The 14,592-nt window shown below is 26.9% G+C and overlaps 4 protein-coding genes across 4 annotated transcripts; 1 reads left to right on the plus strand and 3 right to left on the minus strand.

The window, feature by feature from the left end:
• The first annotated feature begins 82 nt into the window (after positions 1–82).
• LOC141527965 (dnaJ homolog subfamily C member 10-like) lies at positions 83–4,868 on the plus strand. Its single transcript, XM_074243762.1, has 10 exons — positions 83–286; positions 725–881; positions 985–1,204; positions 1,297–1,508; positions 1,717–1,962; positions 2,073–2,282; positions 2,342–2,690; positions 2,749–3,024; positions 3,083–3,359; positions 4,394–4,868. Coding segments are annotated over exons 1-10 (2,388 nt in total). The 5' UTR covers positions 83–284; the 3' UTR covers positions 4,833–4,868.
• Positions 4,869–5,639: 771 nt separating this feature from the next.
• On the minus strand, positions 5,640–8,789 carry LOC141527967 (EH domain-containing protein 3-like). Its single transcript, XM_074243765.1, has 4 exons — positions 8,559–8,789; positions 6,397–7,644; positions 6,001–6,171; positions 5,640–5,929 (listed from the first exon to the last, which is right to left on the minus strand). Exons 2-4 carry the CDS (start codon positions 7,622–7,624, stop codon positions 5,712–5,714), a joined length of 1,617 nt encoding a protein of 538 aa, XP_074099866.1. The 5' UTR covers positions 7,625–7,644; positions 8,559–8,789; the 3' UTR covers positions 5,640–5,711.
• Positions 8,790–8,805: 16 nt separating this feature from the next.
• LOC141527977 (uncharacterized) lies at positions 8,806–10,815 on the minus strand. The gene is made up of 3 exons (XM_074243780.1): positions 10,649–10,815; positions 10,090–10,583; positions 8,806–8,938 (listed from the first exon to the last, which is right to left on the minus strand). Exons 1-3 carry the CDS (start codon positions 10,813–10,815, stop codon positions 8,916–8,918), a joined length of 684 nt encoding a protein of 227 aa, XP_074099881.1. The 3' UTR covers positions 8,806–8,915.
• LOC141527973 (lysosomal acid phosphatase-like) lies at positions 10,649–14,374 on the minus strand. The gene is made up of 8 exons (XM_074243775.1): positions 14,094–14,374; positions 13,849–14,014; positions 13,693–13,788; positions 12,737–12,976; positions 12,487–12,669; positions 12,169–12,292; positions 11,878–12,101; positions 10,649–11,809 (listed from the first exon to the last, which is right to left on the minus strand). Exons 2-8 carry the CDS (start codon positions 14,008–14,010, stop codon positions 11,666–11,668), a joined length of 1,173 nt encoding a protein of 390 aa, XP_074099876.1. The 5' UTR covers positions 14,011–14,014; positions 14,094–14,374; the 3' UTR covers positions 10,649–11,665.
• Positions 14,375–14,592: the final 218 nt, after the last annotated feature.

Raw genomic sequence — 14,592 nt, forward strand, 5'->3', positions numbered from 1 at the left:
AACTCCAAAATTAATCCGCCATTGTTATTATTATTATAATAATGATAATGGTGATTGTTATTTTTCGAATAAGAGAGGAAATACGTGTATGATATGTATTTGTTGAAATTATTAATTACTTAAAAGGAAATGTATAAGTTTCTAAAGTTTGAAAAACAGTAGGCGGTATTTTTATTTTTATTACAACTCTGAGTAGTTATCTTTAGTATAAATCGCTCAATAAGAGGACAACAAGTTTAGACAATTAAAAAACTTGATACGTGTTGAATCTAGGAGTTACTAAAATGTAAGTATATTCTATTATTTTAATTAATTATAATTATTATTTAATACTGAAGTTACCAGTCAGCTGTTAATTTTAAAAATTTTTTTAATAAATTAATTACAATAAAAAAATGCTTCTTGACAATTTTTTAATGTTATTTAACAAAAAAATAATTTTTAAAAAATTGCATTTTTTTTTTTTTTTTTAATTTCTATCTGTCAATTTTTTTTTTATTTTTTTGCCATTATTTATTTGTTATAAAATTTTTTTAATTATTAAATATGTGCTACATTAATTTAAAAAATTACACATGCAATTTTTTAAAAATATTTTTTTTTTCTAATTTAATTATTAAAAAAAAAATAAAAAAATGGCGGCTAATTTTATTATTATAAAATTTTTATTAATTTAATTTAATTTAATTTTTATTACAATAATTTTTATAATAATTATTTTAAGGCTGCGTCAAATTATATTGTTACTGCTCTTGATATTAAACCGGAGTTTTTGTGATGATTATTATGAGCTACTGGGGCTAAAAAGGACGGCTAATGAAAAAGAAATAAGACAAGCATTTAAAAGAATAGCTGTCAATTCTCATCCTGATAAAAATCCTGTGAGTATTTTTCTATTTTATTTAATTTTGGCAGATAAAAATAATTATATTTTCAAATCAGCTGTTTTTAAAATTTTTATTCATAGAAAATAAATTATTTTAGGATGATCCAGAAGCCCATTCAAAATTTTTAAAATACACAACAGCATATGAAGTACTAAAGGATCCAGAATTAAGAAAAAAATATGATTTGTACGGTGAAGAAGGTCTCAACAATGATCAATTTCAACGCCAAAATTATCACTCTTATAGTTATTACCAAGATAATTTTGGAATTTACGACGATGATCCACAAGTCGTGACATTGAACACTAATGACTACGGTAAAAATAAACGAATAAAATTTTTATCTCCTAAATTACTTTTAGACTTTTTTTTAACTAGCTTTTTATTTATTTATTTTTTTTTTTTTAAGATGACAACGTGGTAAATAGTGAAAAAATCTGGATGATTAATTTTTACTCGCCAATGTGCAGTCACTGTCATCACTTGGCTCCAGATTGGCGAAGAATTGCCAAAAATTTTGAAGGTATTATTCGTGTTGGTGCTGTCAATTGCGAAGATGACTGGAGATTGTGCCGAAGACTTAATATTCAAGCGTATCCTACATTATTGTATTATCCCAAGGTACGGGAAAAAAAAAAAAAAAAAAAAAAAAAAAAAAAAAAGCCCAATTATTGACACTACAATTTTTTTTCAATTTTTTAATTAATTAGAATTTAATAAAAATATATTTAAAAATAATTTAGGGTGTCAATAATTGGGGCTTTTACCTTAATTGTAAAAAAAAAAATTTTTTTATCTAGAAAAAAAAAATTAATAATAATTGTTGCAGAATTCTCAACATGGAACGAGATATGGTTACCAGAAAACTTATGATAAATTATCAGAGTTTATTATGGAGAGACTCGACGTGAGTGTTCAAACGTTGTCAGCTTCCAAGTGGAAACAATTGATTAAATTATTGGACAGTAAAAATAATGATCACTACAAAAATAATAAACCACTGTTGGTATTTACTTGTGGTATAAATCGCAATTGTTTTGATTATGATGATCAGTTGAAGATAACTGCTATGTTTGTGAGTATTTTTTAAAAAAATTTTTATTTAGTTATAGAATTATAATAATATTAATGAGTAAAAAATTTTTTTTAAATAAATTTATTAATTTTCTTATTTTTTATTTTTAGGAAAATATTATTGACACTGGTATTGTTGATTGTAATAATAATTGTGAAAAATTAATGTCGACTACTGGAGCAGTATTTATAAATAATGTAAAAAATAATGATAAAAAAAATTTTATACTTTTCAATGATTTGAGTAGTATTGATGAATTTGTCCATGATATTTTGGATGAATTACCGGAGCCTCAAGAAATTTCTCAGGATTATTTTAACGTAAGAAAATAAAAATTAATTTTAATTAAACATTTTAAAGAAAAAATTTTTATTTTTAGGATATTAAAAAAAATTTAGAAAAAAATGAAAATGAAAACGGGTGGTTGGTGTGTTTTTACATCGGACATGCAACTGATTTAGATTTACAACTGAAGAAACTCCCGAGTATAATAACCGATGTTAATTTAGGAAAAATAAATTGCGGAAAATACAACTCGCTCTGCTCTAATCTTAACATCAATAGATACCCAATGTGGGGAGTTTTGAAGCCTGGAGGAGCTTTTGAATTGAGTCACGGTAAAACTACTCTCAATGACGTTGCCAAGTTTGCTGAGAACAGTATCAAAGCTCAGAATGTCGCTGCACTGAGTGCTGAAAAAATTATTTCTATTCTTAAGAGGAAAAATGGTAAATAAATTTATTTCACAATTAAAAAATTTTAAATAAATTAATAATTAAATTTTAGGCAAAGAAGTTTGGTTTTTGGATTGGTACGCGCCATGGTGTCCACCATGCATGCAATTTTTGCCAGAACTCCGTAAAGCTTCCATGCAATTTAAAAAATCAGTCGTGCAATTCGGTACTATTGACTGTACAGCCCACGCTGAGATCTGCAGACAGTACAATATACGTTCGTACCCAACAGCAATGTTGATAAACGGCACCACGACGACACAGTTTAACAATCAAAAGACTGCCGCCGGGATAATTGAGTTTTTAAACGAAGTTGTTAATCCCACTGGTAATTATTTTTTAAATTATACATTTTTATCATTATTTTTAAACAATGCTCTTTTCAGTGATAAAATTGAATAGAAACAATTTTTATAAAACCGTGGGTAAAAAGGATGACGAAACGCTGTGGGTAATTGATTACTTTGCACCTTGGTGTGGACCCTGTCAGCAACTAGCACCTGAGTGGACGATTGTTGCCAAGAATTTGCATTTATTAGATAATGTCAAGGTCGCGAGTGTTGACTGTGATGCTAATGGAGAACTGTGCCGCGAACTGGGTGTGCGTAGCTATCCTACTATCAGGCTTTATCCGTTTGGTAGCATTGGATTGAATCGAGTTACGTAAGTATGATGAATTTTTGGAATTTATAATAACTAAATTGTTATTATATACACTAGTCACAAAAATTAAGGGATATAAAAAAATTCGAAATTTTTGGGTGACTTTCAACGAGCTGTAACTCCGAGGAAAATGATCGTACAGCGAAAAAAAAATAGCAAATTGTAGCTCCAATTGTAGCTCTAGTTTTCAGATATGACCATGAAAATTTTTTATCATGTTCGGGTCTGGAGAAATCCTAAGAAAACTATAAAAAAAAAAAAATTTCCAAATTTTTTCTCGTCTTAAAAAAAATCTACGGGCTTCAAAAAAATTTTTTCCATTGTTTCGCTGAAAAGTTTTTTTAGAAAATTTAATGCCCTTCAATTTAACGTAATCAAAAAGCCTGTACGATGATTTTCCGCGGAGTTATTGTCAGTCAAAGCAAAAAAGTACTTTTTCACTTTGACAATCAATAACTCTGGAAATAATGATCGTATAGGAAATCGAAGGACGGTTTTTAAAACTACACGATATTCTCTATAAGATACTGTGAATAACTTTTGTCAAAAAAATTTTTTTTCAATTGAAAACTTTAACTGAAAAAACGACAAAAATTCGCATAATTAAGGATATTTGGATAACTTGGTATAATTTTTCAATCTCCAAGTGTCCCCTAAAATCCCTGAAAAATTCAAAGCGCTAAGATTTTTTTTTCATAGTGCCCCGAAGCTTCAAATTCTTTGTTTTTCCAAAAATCACTATTATGAGCAATTTTTCGATTTTCATTCATTTCTTCAATGAAAAAAAAAAATTTTTTTTTCTCAAAAATCTTTATTTTTTCAATCAAAGAAATTAATTTTTCAAGAAATTTGAAAAAAAAAAATTTTTAATTTTTTTTCAAAATCTTGAAAAATTGATGTGGGTACTCAAATGAAAGATCCCGATGAGTGTAACATCAGGATGAGCTTATATTTTTAAAAATGTCAATAGTTTTCAAGATACAACTTAATTTCTCAATTATACTGAAAAATCTTATTTTTTTTTTAATTTTAAGGATGTTTAATGGTCAACGAGATTCAACATCGCTAATGCAATGGATCACAAGCTTCTTCCCCACGAGAATAAAGACTTTTAACGAGGAAAAATTGCGCAAGAAAATATTCGACAGCAAGAGCAAAAGTAAAAACAAAAACGACTACTGGCTGATAGACTTCTACGCGCCTTGGTGCGGCCACTGCCAAAAATTGGAGCCTCAGTTCATCATAGCTGCTCAATTGCTCAGCAACAATTCCATCGGGTTCGGCAAGTTCAACTGCGATACTTTCGGAGCCGAGTGCAATCAACTCGGGATCCAAGCATATCCCACTTTGATGCTCTATACTTCTAAAAATAAACGGAGTGGCATTGAAATTACCTCCCAAAACGCTCAGGATATTAAAAATAGTATTTTAAATTTGATAAATAAAAATTCTAAATTACACGATGAACTGTAGGATGATTTTTTTTACAATAAACACAATTATTACGGAGATATTTGTTTTTATTTGCTCAAAAAATCCAATTATTAAACAGTCTTACAATTTTTTATTCCAAAATTTAATTGTTAAGATTAATTTTTAAATTTACAAAAGTTTTGTTCAAATTTTGACAGAGTAAAAATTTTATTACAAAACTTATCAAATGATCAATTCCTTTAGTACAATTGTAGCAAAAAATTTTATTTTTTATATTTTATATAATTATATCGGTTATTTGAATATAAATATACATTATTATAATTTTAATAAATATACAGTTTAAAAAAAAATTTTATTTTAAAAATAAATTGGTCTTTTTTTTTATTTAAAAATAACTTTGTATTTAATTGCACATTGTTTAAAAAAAAAAAATAAATAAGTTAAGCAATTGTGCATTCATTTTTTGTAATTATGCAATTAAAGTCTATTATTTACAGATGTAAATTTCTATACAGCTTTTTAAAAATATATTTAAATGCGTCTCGATTAAAAATATATTTATAAATTAGAGCGGCGCAAAAAAACCGACTATTTTTTTTTTTTTTTTTTTTTAGTCTCGAGTAAAAAAATATTAATTTTTGATGTTTTAAGAACCCTCTTTCCAAAGGACAGCTCAAAAAAAAAATTTAAAAAGTCGCGCCAATTTTTTTTAAATTTAAAAAATCGTCAAAAATTGAATTTTTTTTTTTTTTTAATTTTTTTTTCTTTAATTAAAATTTTTTTTTGCGCCACCCTAATTTATAAATAAATATATTTCATTTATTAAATAAATAATCGATGGTGTAATTTGAATGTGATTTTTCTAATAAATTTTTAGAGTTATAAAAATTTAATAATTAATAATAAATAAATATTTTAATGTGCTTCATTCCACGTTCTCTTGGAGGGGGGTACCAAGTGTTCGGGGAGTGTGGTCGGTAGATCGTAATTGTCTAATTTAACGTTTATTAAATGCATTGCCAGAGCAAACTCTTCGGCGTCTAATTGACCGTCTTTGTCGACGTCTGCGAGCTTCCAGATTTTTCCCAGTACGCTGTTTGGTAATTTTGATTTTACCATTTCAGCTTTAGCAACTAAAAAATATTTTTTTTTTTATTAAAATTTATAAATTTATAAATTAATAAATTATAAATTAAATTTTTACCTGAGCCAGTTATTTTTCCATCAGTAGGCCCTAGGCTTTCAAAAAGCGAGTCGTATTTATAGCGCTCTTTATTAACAATCCATTCAGGCTCACCAGACCCAGCATCAACTCCCTCACCTCGTTTGTACCCAAAGGGACTTGTTTGATCCTCAACGCCCTCAAATGCTCCTCCTGAAATAAAATAAAATTTTATTAATTTATAAAATTTAAATGAAAATAAAAAATTAATTTTTGGCATTAAATTATTTTTTAATTGATCTTTAATCGTTCTATTGTTTTTTAAATTTATTTAAAAAATTTTAAATATTTTAAATAAATATTTAAAAATTAAATAAAATTTTAATTTTATTTACTAAATTATTAAAAAAAATTTTTTTTTAATTAATAAATTAATACCTTTAATTAAAGGTTCAACAGTAGTTGAAACATCTTCATGCGGAATCATTGCCATTAACTTAGCAATGTCCTCCGCGAGCATTTTATCAACAATTTCCAACAATCTCGGTTTAAGCGGATTGAATTTAGTAAAATCATGATTAACTAGCGCCTCCTGCATTTTTTTAAGATCAGGAAAATCTCCAGGAGAAATTTGATGTTCTCTTTGAATCTGATCATAAATATTCCCCAGATTTTTAATCAGCTCTTTTTTTTTATTATCTTTTCCAAAAACAGAGGGCATGTCTTTTTTGAGAGCGCTGATGATGTAAGCGTGAACTTTAGCCAGCCTAGCTCGCTTGATCAAGTCATTGAGCTTCCTAAGCGTGGCATTTTTCGGAAGAGACTGCATGTCTTTGAACAAATCCTGCTCCTCGGCTTCAAAGAGCCGCCTATTGACGTCGTACCTGAGAGGCTGGTCCCAGAAGGAGCCGATGTAGACCCTAGCGACTTCAGGAGTCTGGAGGACCTTCCCCAGGGACCACATGAGCGCTCCGTAGACTCGCATCAGCTGTTGGTGGTCAATCATGTCCGCTTTGTTCAAAACAATCCGGATTTTGTCATCGTGGCCGCGCAGGGCTTCAATAGACCTCCGGAACTCGTCGGAGATGTCCAGCTTGTGGGCGTCGAACAGCAAAATTATCCTGTCCACGCGCTCAGCGAACCACTCCAGGACTCCAGTGAAGTCGTAGCCTCTGTCGACTCTCTGCTTTTCTCCAGATAAAATTCCAGGAGTATCCACGATTGAGATTCCTTTTAAAACCGGCGATGGCAAGGTTGAACACTGCAGTCTGTTTAAAAACGCGTTCCCGAATTTAGCCAGTGGACGGAACTGCTTCGAGGGATCCACCACTAAAGCATTCCCCGGAATCACTCCTTCTTTCTGGTCGTACATCACCGCTATAAACCGATCTGTCGTCGGCTCGGGTCCGATCCTGATACCCGGGAAATCACGCTCCAGTAAATACTTTATGAACGTCGTTTTTCCCGTGGAATATTGACCCACTAGCAGGATCATCGGCTTCGCGTGGAAGTCGGGGTCGTCCAGTTGAGGAGAGTGAAAGTCATGGAACTGGTAGTGCTGCTCCAGGGGTAAGAGTTTCGTTTTGTAGATTTGGTTCAGCCCTTGGGTTACACTGTCAAACAGGTCTTGCTTGTCGTTGCCTTCTCGGGTTAGCCAGCTGAACATTTTGATCGGTTTTTTGGTAACTGCAAATTTAATAATAAAAATTGAAAAAAAAAAAATTTTTTTTTAGTAATTATTTAGTTAAATCAACAGAAAATTATTTAAAAAAATTTTTTCAAGCTTTTAAAAATTTAATTTTCTTAATTTAATTTTTTTGCTGTAATTTATTTATTAAAATTATCAGATGTCATTTAATTTCACTATTGAAATTTAGCAGACACTTGACATTTTTTTAATTTTTATTTAAAAAAAAAAAAAAAAAAAAAAAAAAACTCAAAAATTATTAAAATTTTTTTAAGCTTCTAAAAATAGAATTTTTTTTAATTAAACATTTTTTTTGCTGTAATTTATTTATTAAAATTATCAGATGTCATTTAATTATGACACTGAAATTTAGCAGATTCTTGGTAATTTTTTAATTTTTATTCTAAAATAAACTAAAAATTTTTTTGAGCATTTAAAAAATTTTTTAAATAAAATTTGTTTAAAAAAATCAGTATTATAATTAAATAAAATTAAAAAAAATTTTTTATTAAATTATATTTACAATTTTTTAAATTTTTTTAAAAATAAATTTTTAAATAAAAAATCTAGAAATTATCTAATTTTATTTTTTTTTTAAGGAAATGAAACTTGTCAAAAAATGATAATTAAACTGATAAATTTTACATTTATCTGAATTTGTTAAAAAATAAATAAATTTTTTTTGTGACAGCTGATTTAAAAGTTTAATTAATAAAAATTGATAAAACAAATAAAATTAACACTAAAAATCTCAGCCTTTAAAATTATCACTATAATAATAAATCTAATTTCAATAAAATTATCAGATAAAATCCTCAGCCACGTCACATACTTACAATCAATCTCAATAAAGTAATCTAAAGATATAAATAAGTAATTATAATAATAATTGAATTAAAATTTTCCTACTAACCTTTAACACAAAAAATAAATTTTTTTAATTTATTTACTGAGTCATTAAAACTCTAATTTAATTAAATTAAAAAATATATTCCGGTCACTTTGATAATTTTTATGAATTTTATAAATTTTATAAAAAGTAGGCGAATTAAAAAAACTTTCTGATATTATTTTATTATTTATCACGAACTGTTCTATCGCAGTGCACTATATTTTAAGTATCCTTCACAATCGTTATCATTCACTGGGACTGGGAGTATCTATGATCGCTTCTGTTAGTTTATGTTACGGAAATTTCACAGAAATAATAAAAAGTCTGTGAGTAATTCTACTATACTCCAAAGTGTACCAGACTATAAAGACTACTTTGTCACTCCACGACTCCACTTGATGCTTTTCAATACATTTATAATTTATATTAAGTATATATATATATATATATATATATATATATATATATATATATATATATATATATATATATATATATATATATATATATATATATATATATATTTGTTTTCTCTCTTTTTGTCGCCCGTCACTGGTTACTCTCACTCGATTACTTCAGTAATGAGTCAACAAATTAAAAAAAAATCTTTCCCAGGGCTGTCACTTTCGTTTACCGCCCCCTGGATTTTTTTTAAATTTGGCGCTAAATTCAAATTTTTTTAAATTGAAAATTTTTATGAAATTAAATTAAGACAATTTTTTTTAATTAATTAAATTGATAAAAATTAAAAATTAAGAATTGAAAAATTGAAAAATATTTATAAATTTAAAAAATTGAATTTTTACATTAAATATTAACAAATTTTTATTTATTTTTTAAAAATTATGCAATTTGATAATTGAAAAAAAATTTTGATTAAAATTTAAATTTAATTAAATTAAAAAACTTATTTCTTCTAAAATCTTTATTATTAAGAGAATAAGAAAGTTTTTTCGACAAAATAATATTTATAATCCATCAAATTGCATAATAATGACTTGTCCTCGATTTACAATTTTTGCGGTTGTATAAATGGTTCAAGCGGAAACGTATAAATTAATATGAACTTGAGGGATTTGTATATATTGCATAAATTACACATGTGTAACACATTTCGGTTTATAAACACTAAAAAGGAAATATAATGGATACACCTGAACAGTTGCGTAATTCTTCAATTCAATTTATAAATATTTTTAATTGAATAAAATTGTAAAACTAAAATTAGCAATAATTTTTACAATTTTATTGCAAGTAAAAATATACTCAAAAAAAATTGCACATATAATTTTTCAAATTTTCTACATGTGCAATTTTTTATTTTAATTTTTTTTTAATAATTTTTTGAATAAAAAAAATTCTAAAATTTTCAAGATTTTTATTTTTTTTTTTTATTAATTGAATTAACAAAAAAAAAATTTTTTTTTTTTAAATTGCACGCATAGTTTTTAAAATTTTCTACAAGTGCAATTTAAAAAAAAAATTTTTTTAATAATTTCATCAATAAAAAAAATTCTAAAAATTGTCAGTTGTTATTTTCATAATTAATTACTGTATTTTAGACAAGCAACTTCATTTTTTTTCAATCTGGGAATTTTCGAGACCCTGCGTCTCTTAATTAATTTATTTAACTTATTAATTTCATTAATTTTTTTCAACTCTTCAAAATTTCTGGTCGAAAAATTAGACTCTGACTGAGATCGGTCAAAAAAAGGCCCCGGAAGCCATTTAACTTCAACAGTGTTGCCATTAGAGTACTTGCGTTTTTCTAAATTATAAAGTGACTCAGATTTAATTTCCAATTTCTTCTCAGCTGATTTAATCCTCGGAATTTTACCAATAAATTCACTATCTTGCTCCGGAAAAAATTTATCTTCTTTAATTTTTGAGAAATCAGTATCACTGCGATGAGAAATAGTGACAACAGTCTCCTGATATTTGTTAACTATTTTAGCTTGATAATTTTTCAATTTTCTTCGTTTTCTTCTTCTTAAGCACGTGTCATCCCGTGGATTAAATTCGATTAATTTCTCCTGAGATTTTATTCTAAAAGAATTATTAAGTTAATAAAACAGTGTTTGTATAATGAAAAATATAAATATGAAACTTGCTTAGAGTTTGTTGTTGACACACCCGCTGGATTATCAGTGAGTAAACTTTTAAATCGCTTGATAAAACAACTCCAAAAGTCAATAATCCAACAGCGTAAGCTTTTAATCAATAGACACTCATTATTTCTTTTTTTTCTATCATTGTGTAATTTACGCCCGTTAATCATGTTTATAAAAATATTAAAAATATTAAAAAATATATAATAATGTGAATACAGAAGTTTAACAATTTTTTTTACCTTATGAAACTTATTTCAGGTCATTAAAAAAATATTATTTCATTTATTTTTATAATTAAAATATTTACAATTATAAACAATGAGATCGGGAATGTTCAAAAACTTTTTAACTCTCCAATAATAATATTAATAAAATTCAAGTTATAATTATTATGACACTGAAGTTAACCGGCATTTTATAATTCTTAGAATTTTTTATAAATAAATTTATTATTATTAAAATTAAGTTAGCCGGCATTTAAAAATTTTTACAATTTTTTTTTATTGAAAAATTATTTTTAAAAAAATAAAAGAAAAAATTTTAAAAATTACCCGCCATTTTTTAAAAATATTTTTTTGTTCTAATTTAATTATTAAAAAAAAATTTAAAAAGTCGGCTAACTTTATTATTATAAATAAGTTTGTGAAAAAAATTTTAATTTTAGTCAAAAAATTATTTTTATAATTTTTTTGTAAATTTAATGACAGCTGTTCGCTAACTTCAGTTCTGTGAAGTTATAAAACTGAAGTTAGTTCATATTAAAAATTTTTTTCAATGAATTTATTGTGACAAAAAATTTAATTAAAAATTCTAGATTTGATAATAATTACTGAAAATTTTTTTTTCAATTGTAATTGATTTATAAAAAATTAAAGACAGTCAGCTGACTTGAATATAATACAAAAATTAGCTGACAAAAAATATTTTCAGGGTAGTAATTTTGTTTGTTTTAAAATTCCAAAAATGACAGCTGTTGGCTAACTTCAGTTTCATAAAAAATATTGTTCAATTAATTAATTAATTAACACACTCGGAATCCCAGTCGACGGGCAAAACATCTTTCCAAACCCGTAATAAATCCACTAATTTACACGGCTCTTTGCAGTGAGGTATATCTAACGACGTCGGTTCATAAATTTCAGTGTTGTTCAAATATTTAACCTAAAAACACAATAGATGATAAATATTAATGATATTAAAGACAAAGATAAACAAAAAAATAAAATTACTTTGACATTGAGTTCGAGATTATTTTCTTCGACATACTCTGAGAGAACGAGCTCAAAAATTAACGCCGCGCCATAATCTGGCTTGAATAATTCATTAGTAAATCCCATAGCGCGTAAAACGTTAACCAGGGTGAAGTCATGTGCCGAGTACAAATATAATTTTATCTTATCGTGGCCGTTTCGCGCAGACATCATGTTGTTGGTTATTTCTTTCAATAATGGTCCTGTAATAAATTATTTATCAATTTTTAAATTAATAAAATAATTCTAGTAAGTAATAAAAATAATTACCACCGCGGAGGCGCTGTTGTAAGGTATTGCTCGTAAAGAGAGCTAATGAACGTGCTGCTATTCTTCTCATTTCTTCATTGTAGAATTTTTTAGTCCACTCCGGTAATTCTAATCCATGATTTGCCTTTTTAATAATTTTAAATATTTATTTTAATAGAATTTAAATGATAACATTGAGAGACAATTGATTATTTTTAAAGTTTTTACGTTTAAAAAATTTTTTCTTATTTTTAAATTGCTTAAATTTATAATTAAATTCTAAAATATAATCAAATATGTCTCTCAGAATCAAAAAAATACCAAAAAAAAAATTCTGACCTCAATTTCAAGAGTATTGTACAAAAACTCAACATCCGTGATAGTAGATATTTTTTTTCCAGTATAATAAGACAATTCATTAAAATAAGAAGCCATTTGTTTTCCAGTTTTAATAGATTCATTAGCATACGCCTCTTTCAACGCGTACTCTAATTTCGGGCACCGATACTTCACAGTAATTAGCTGAAACAAATTTTTGTTTAAAAAAATGCAAATTTAAATTTTATAATTTAATTAAAATTAAATTTACCTTATCAAAATCCCTAGGAATGGAATGTACAGGCACTGGTCGCCAAGCCAAGTCTTCAATAAAATTATCCCCTGGCTCGGGACGGTACAGAGCTGCTAGGAGAGCTTGAGCAGACATTATACAGCGGTCTGCGTAGCTGCTGCGGATGAAAGCTGATGAAGAGTCATATTTAGCACCAATTATCAGGTCGTACTCTGATCTTATCCAATCTCCAAGTTCGTATAGCTGCATCATGCCTTCCTAATCATCATAAATAATTAATGACACTGATTTTTGAGAAAAAAAAATTTTTTTTTTTCATTGAAGAAATGAATGAAAATCGAAAAATTGCTCATAATAGTGATTTTTGGAAAAACAAAGAATTTGAAGCTTCGGGGCACTATGAAAAAAAAATCTTAGCGCTTTGAATTTTTCAGGGATTTTAGGGGACACTTGGAGATTGAAAAATTATACCAAGTTATCCAAATATCCTTAATTATGCGAATTTTTGTCGTTTTTTCAGTTAAAGTTTTCAATTGAAAAAAAATTTTTTTGACAAAAGTTATTCACAGTATCTTATAGAGAATATCGTGTAGTTTTAAAAACCGTCCTTCGATTTCCTATACGATCATTATTTCCAGAGTTATTGATTGTCAAAGTGAAAAAGTACTTTTTTGCTTTGACTGACAATAACTCCGCGGAAAATCATCGTACAGGCTTTTTGATTACGTTAAATTGAAGGGCATTAAATTTTCTAAAAAAACTTTTCAGCGAAACAATGGAAAAAATTTTTTTGAAGCCCGTAGATTTTTTTTAAGACGAGAAAAAATTTGGAAATTTTTTTTTTTTTATAGTTTTCTTAGGATTTCTCCAGACCCGAACATGATAAAAAATTTTCATGGTCATATCTGAAAACTAGAGCTACAATTGGAGCTACAATTTGCTTTTTTTTTATTTATTATAATTTAATGACATACCCTGGTCAAAGCTCCCCAGCCGTCTTCCCAGCTGTAGTTCAAGTACGGATCATTCGGATAAGTCTCTGTTGGATTTCTATCTCCATGTCTAAAAATCTTAACCAAGAAAGAGGTTAGTTTATTAAAATTAAAATTACTTGCTTAAAAATAACTTACAATAGCTATCTGGCGGATAGAACGATTGTCTTTCTTGGGTCCGAACGCGGTGTACGCCAGCAATGCCGAGCTTATCAGTAATCCAAGGATTATTACTGTTGAACATACTCCTCGTCTTCCTGCGCTGCAACTTTGCACCCAAAAGCTCCTGGTAAACTCCATAATCCTAAAAAAATAATTTTTTTATTTTTACACTCAAGTAATTGTTTATTTTATTAATTAATAATTATGTCAAAAATACTTACGTAATTTTTTTGGCACTTTAGAATATTTTGACAGGTACTTAATTAAAATTCATTGTTAAAATTTATTTAAAATATTTTTTATTCTAAAATTAATTGTTATTGGGGAAGACAAACACAATCAGCTGATTCTCGACATCACGTTGGACTGAAATGTCATAATTATAACCAGTAACGTACACACCTTTTATTTCACCCGATTTAATTTTAAAAAAATTTATTAAATAAATTAAATTAATAAACAAAAATGGCGGACATTAAAAATATTTTTATATTTTTATTTTTTGCGTCGATCTTTTTAAGAATTTAAAAATTTGACAGCTGTTAGCTAACTTTAGTGTCATAAATAAAAAAGACGCTGAAGTTAACTGACATTAAAATATTTTTTTTTTAATAATTTTAATTGCAATAAAATTATTTAAAAATTTTAACAAAAAATTTTAATAAAAAAATTATATATTTAAAAATTAAACAAAATAATTAGTGGAAATTTTTAAAAGTA

The sequence above is a fragment of the Cotesia typhae genome, unplaced genomic scaffold (assembly GCF_013202065.1).
Source record: "Cotesia typhae breed Kobodo isofemale line unplaced genomic scaffold, CoteBio_Ctyphae contig_413, whole genome shotgun sequence".
Taxonomy (NCBI): Eukaryota; Metazoa; Arthropoda; class Insecta; order Hymenoptera; family Braconidae; genus Cotesia; species Cotesia typhae.

What these genes read in the sequence shown, in the direction of transcription:
- LOC141527965 (XM_074243762.1), top strand. An exon ending in ATTGAACACTAATGACTACG is followed by an intron (nt 1,205 to 1,296) that starts GTAAAAATAAAC and finishes TTTTTTTTTAAG; the next exon opens with ATGACAACGTGGTAAATAGT. An exon ending in TATTCTTAAGAGGAAAAATG is followed by an intron (nt 2,691 to 2,748) that starts GTAAATAAATTT and finishes ATTAAATTTTAG; the next exon opens with GCAAAGAAGTTTGGTTTTTG.
- LOC141527967 (XM_074243765.1), bottom strand. Translation starts at nt 7,624, where the DNA reads ATGTTCAGCTGGCTAACCCGAGAAGGCAACGACAAGCAAGACCTGTTT. An exon ending in TGTTGAACCTTTAATTAAAG is followed by an intron (nt 6,172 to 6,396) that starts GTATTAATTTAT and finishes ATTTTATTTCAG; the next exon opens with GAGGAGCATTTGAGGGCGTT. An exon ending in TGGAAAAATAACTGGCTCAG is followed by an intron (nt 5,930 to 6,000) that starts GTAAAAATTTAA and finishes AATATTTTTTAG; the next exon opens with TTGCTAAAGCTGAAATGGTA.
- LOC141527977 (XM_074243780.1), bottom strand. Translation starts at nt 10,815, where the DNA reads ATGATTAACGGGCGTAAATTACACAATGATAGAAAAAAAAGAAATAAT. An exon ending in GTGTCAACAACAAACTCTAA is followed by an intron (nt 10,584 to 10,648) that starts GCAAGTTTCATA and finishes TAATTCTTTTAG; the next exon opens with AATAAAATCTCAGGAGAAAT. An exon ending in AGTTGCTTGTCTAAAATACA is followed by an intron (nt 8,939 to 10,089) that starts GTAATTAATTAT and finishes TGTATTGAAAAG; the next exon opens with CATCAAGTGGAGTCGTGGAG.
- LOC141527973 (XM_074243775.1), bottom strand. Translation starts at nt 14,010, where the DNA reads ATGGAGTTTACCAGGAGCTTTTGGGTGCAAAGTTGCAGCGCAGGAAGA. An exon ending in TTCCTAGGGATTTTGATAAG is followed by an intron (nt 12,670 to 12,736) that starts GTAAATTTAATT and finishes AATTTGTTTCAG; the next exon opens with CTAATTACTGTGAAGTATCG. An exon ending in ATCTCGAACTCAATGTCAAA is followed by an intron (nt 11,810 to 11,877) that starts GTAATTTTATTT and finishes TTGTGTTTTTAG; the next exon opens with GTTAAATATTTGAACAACAC.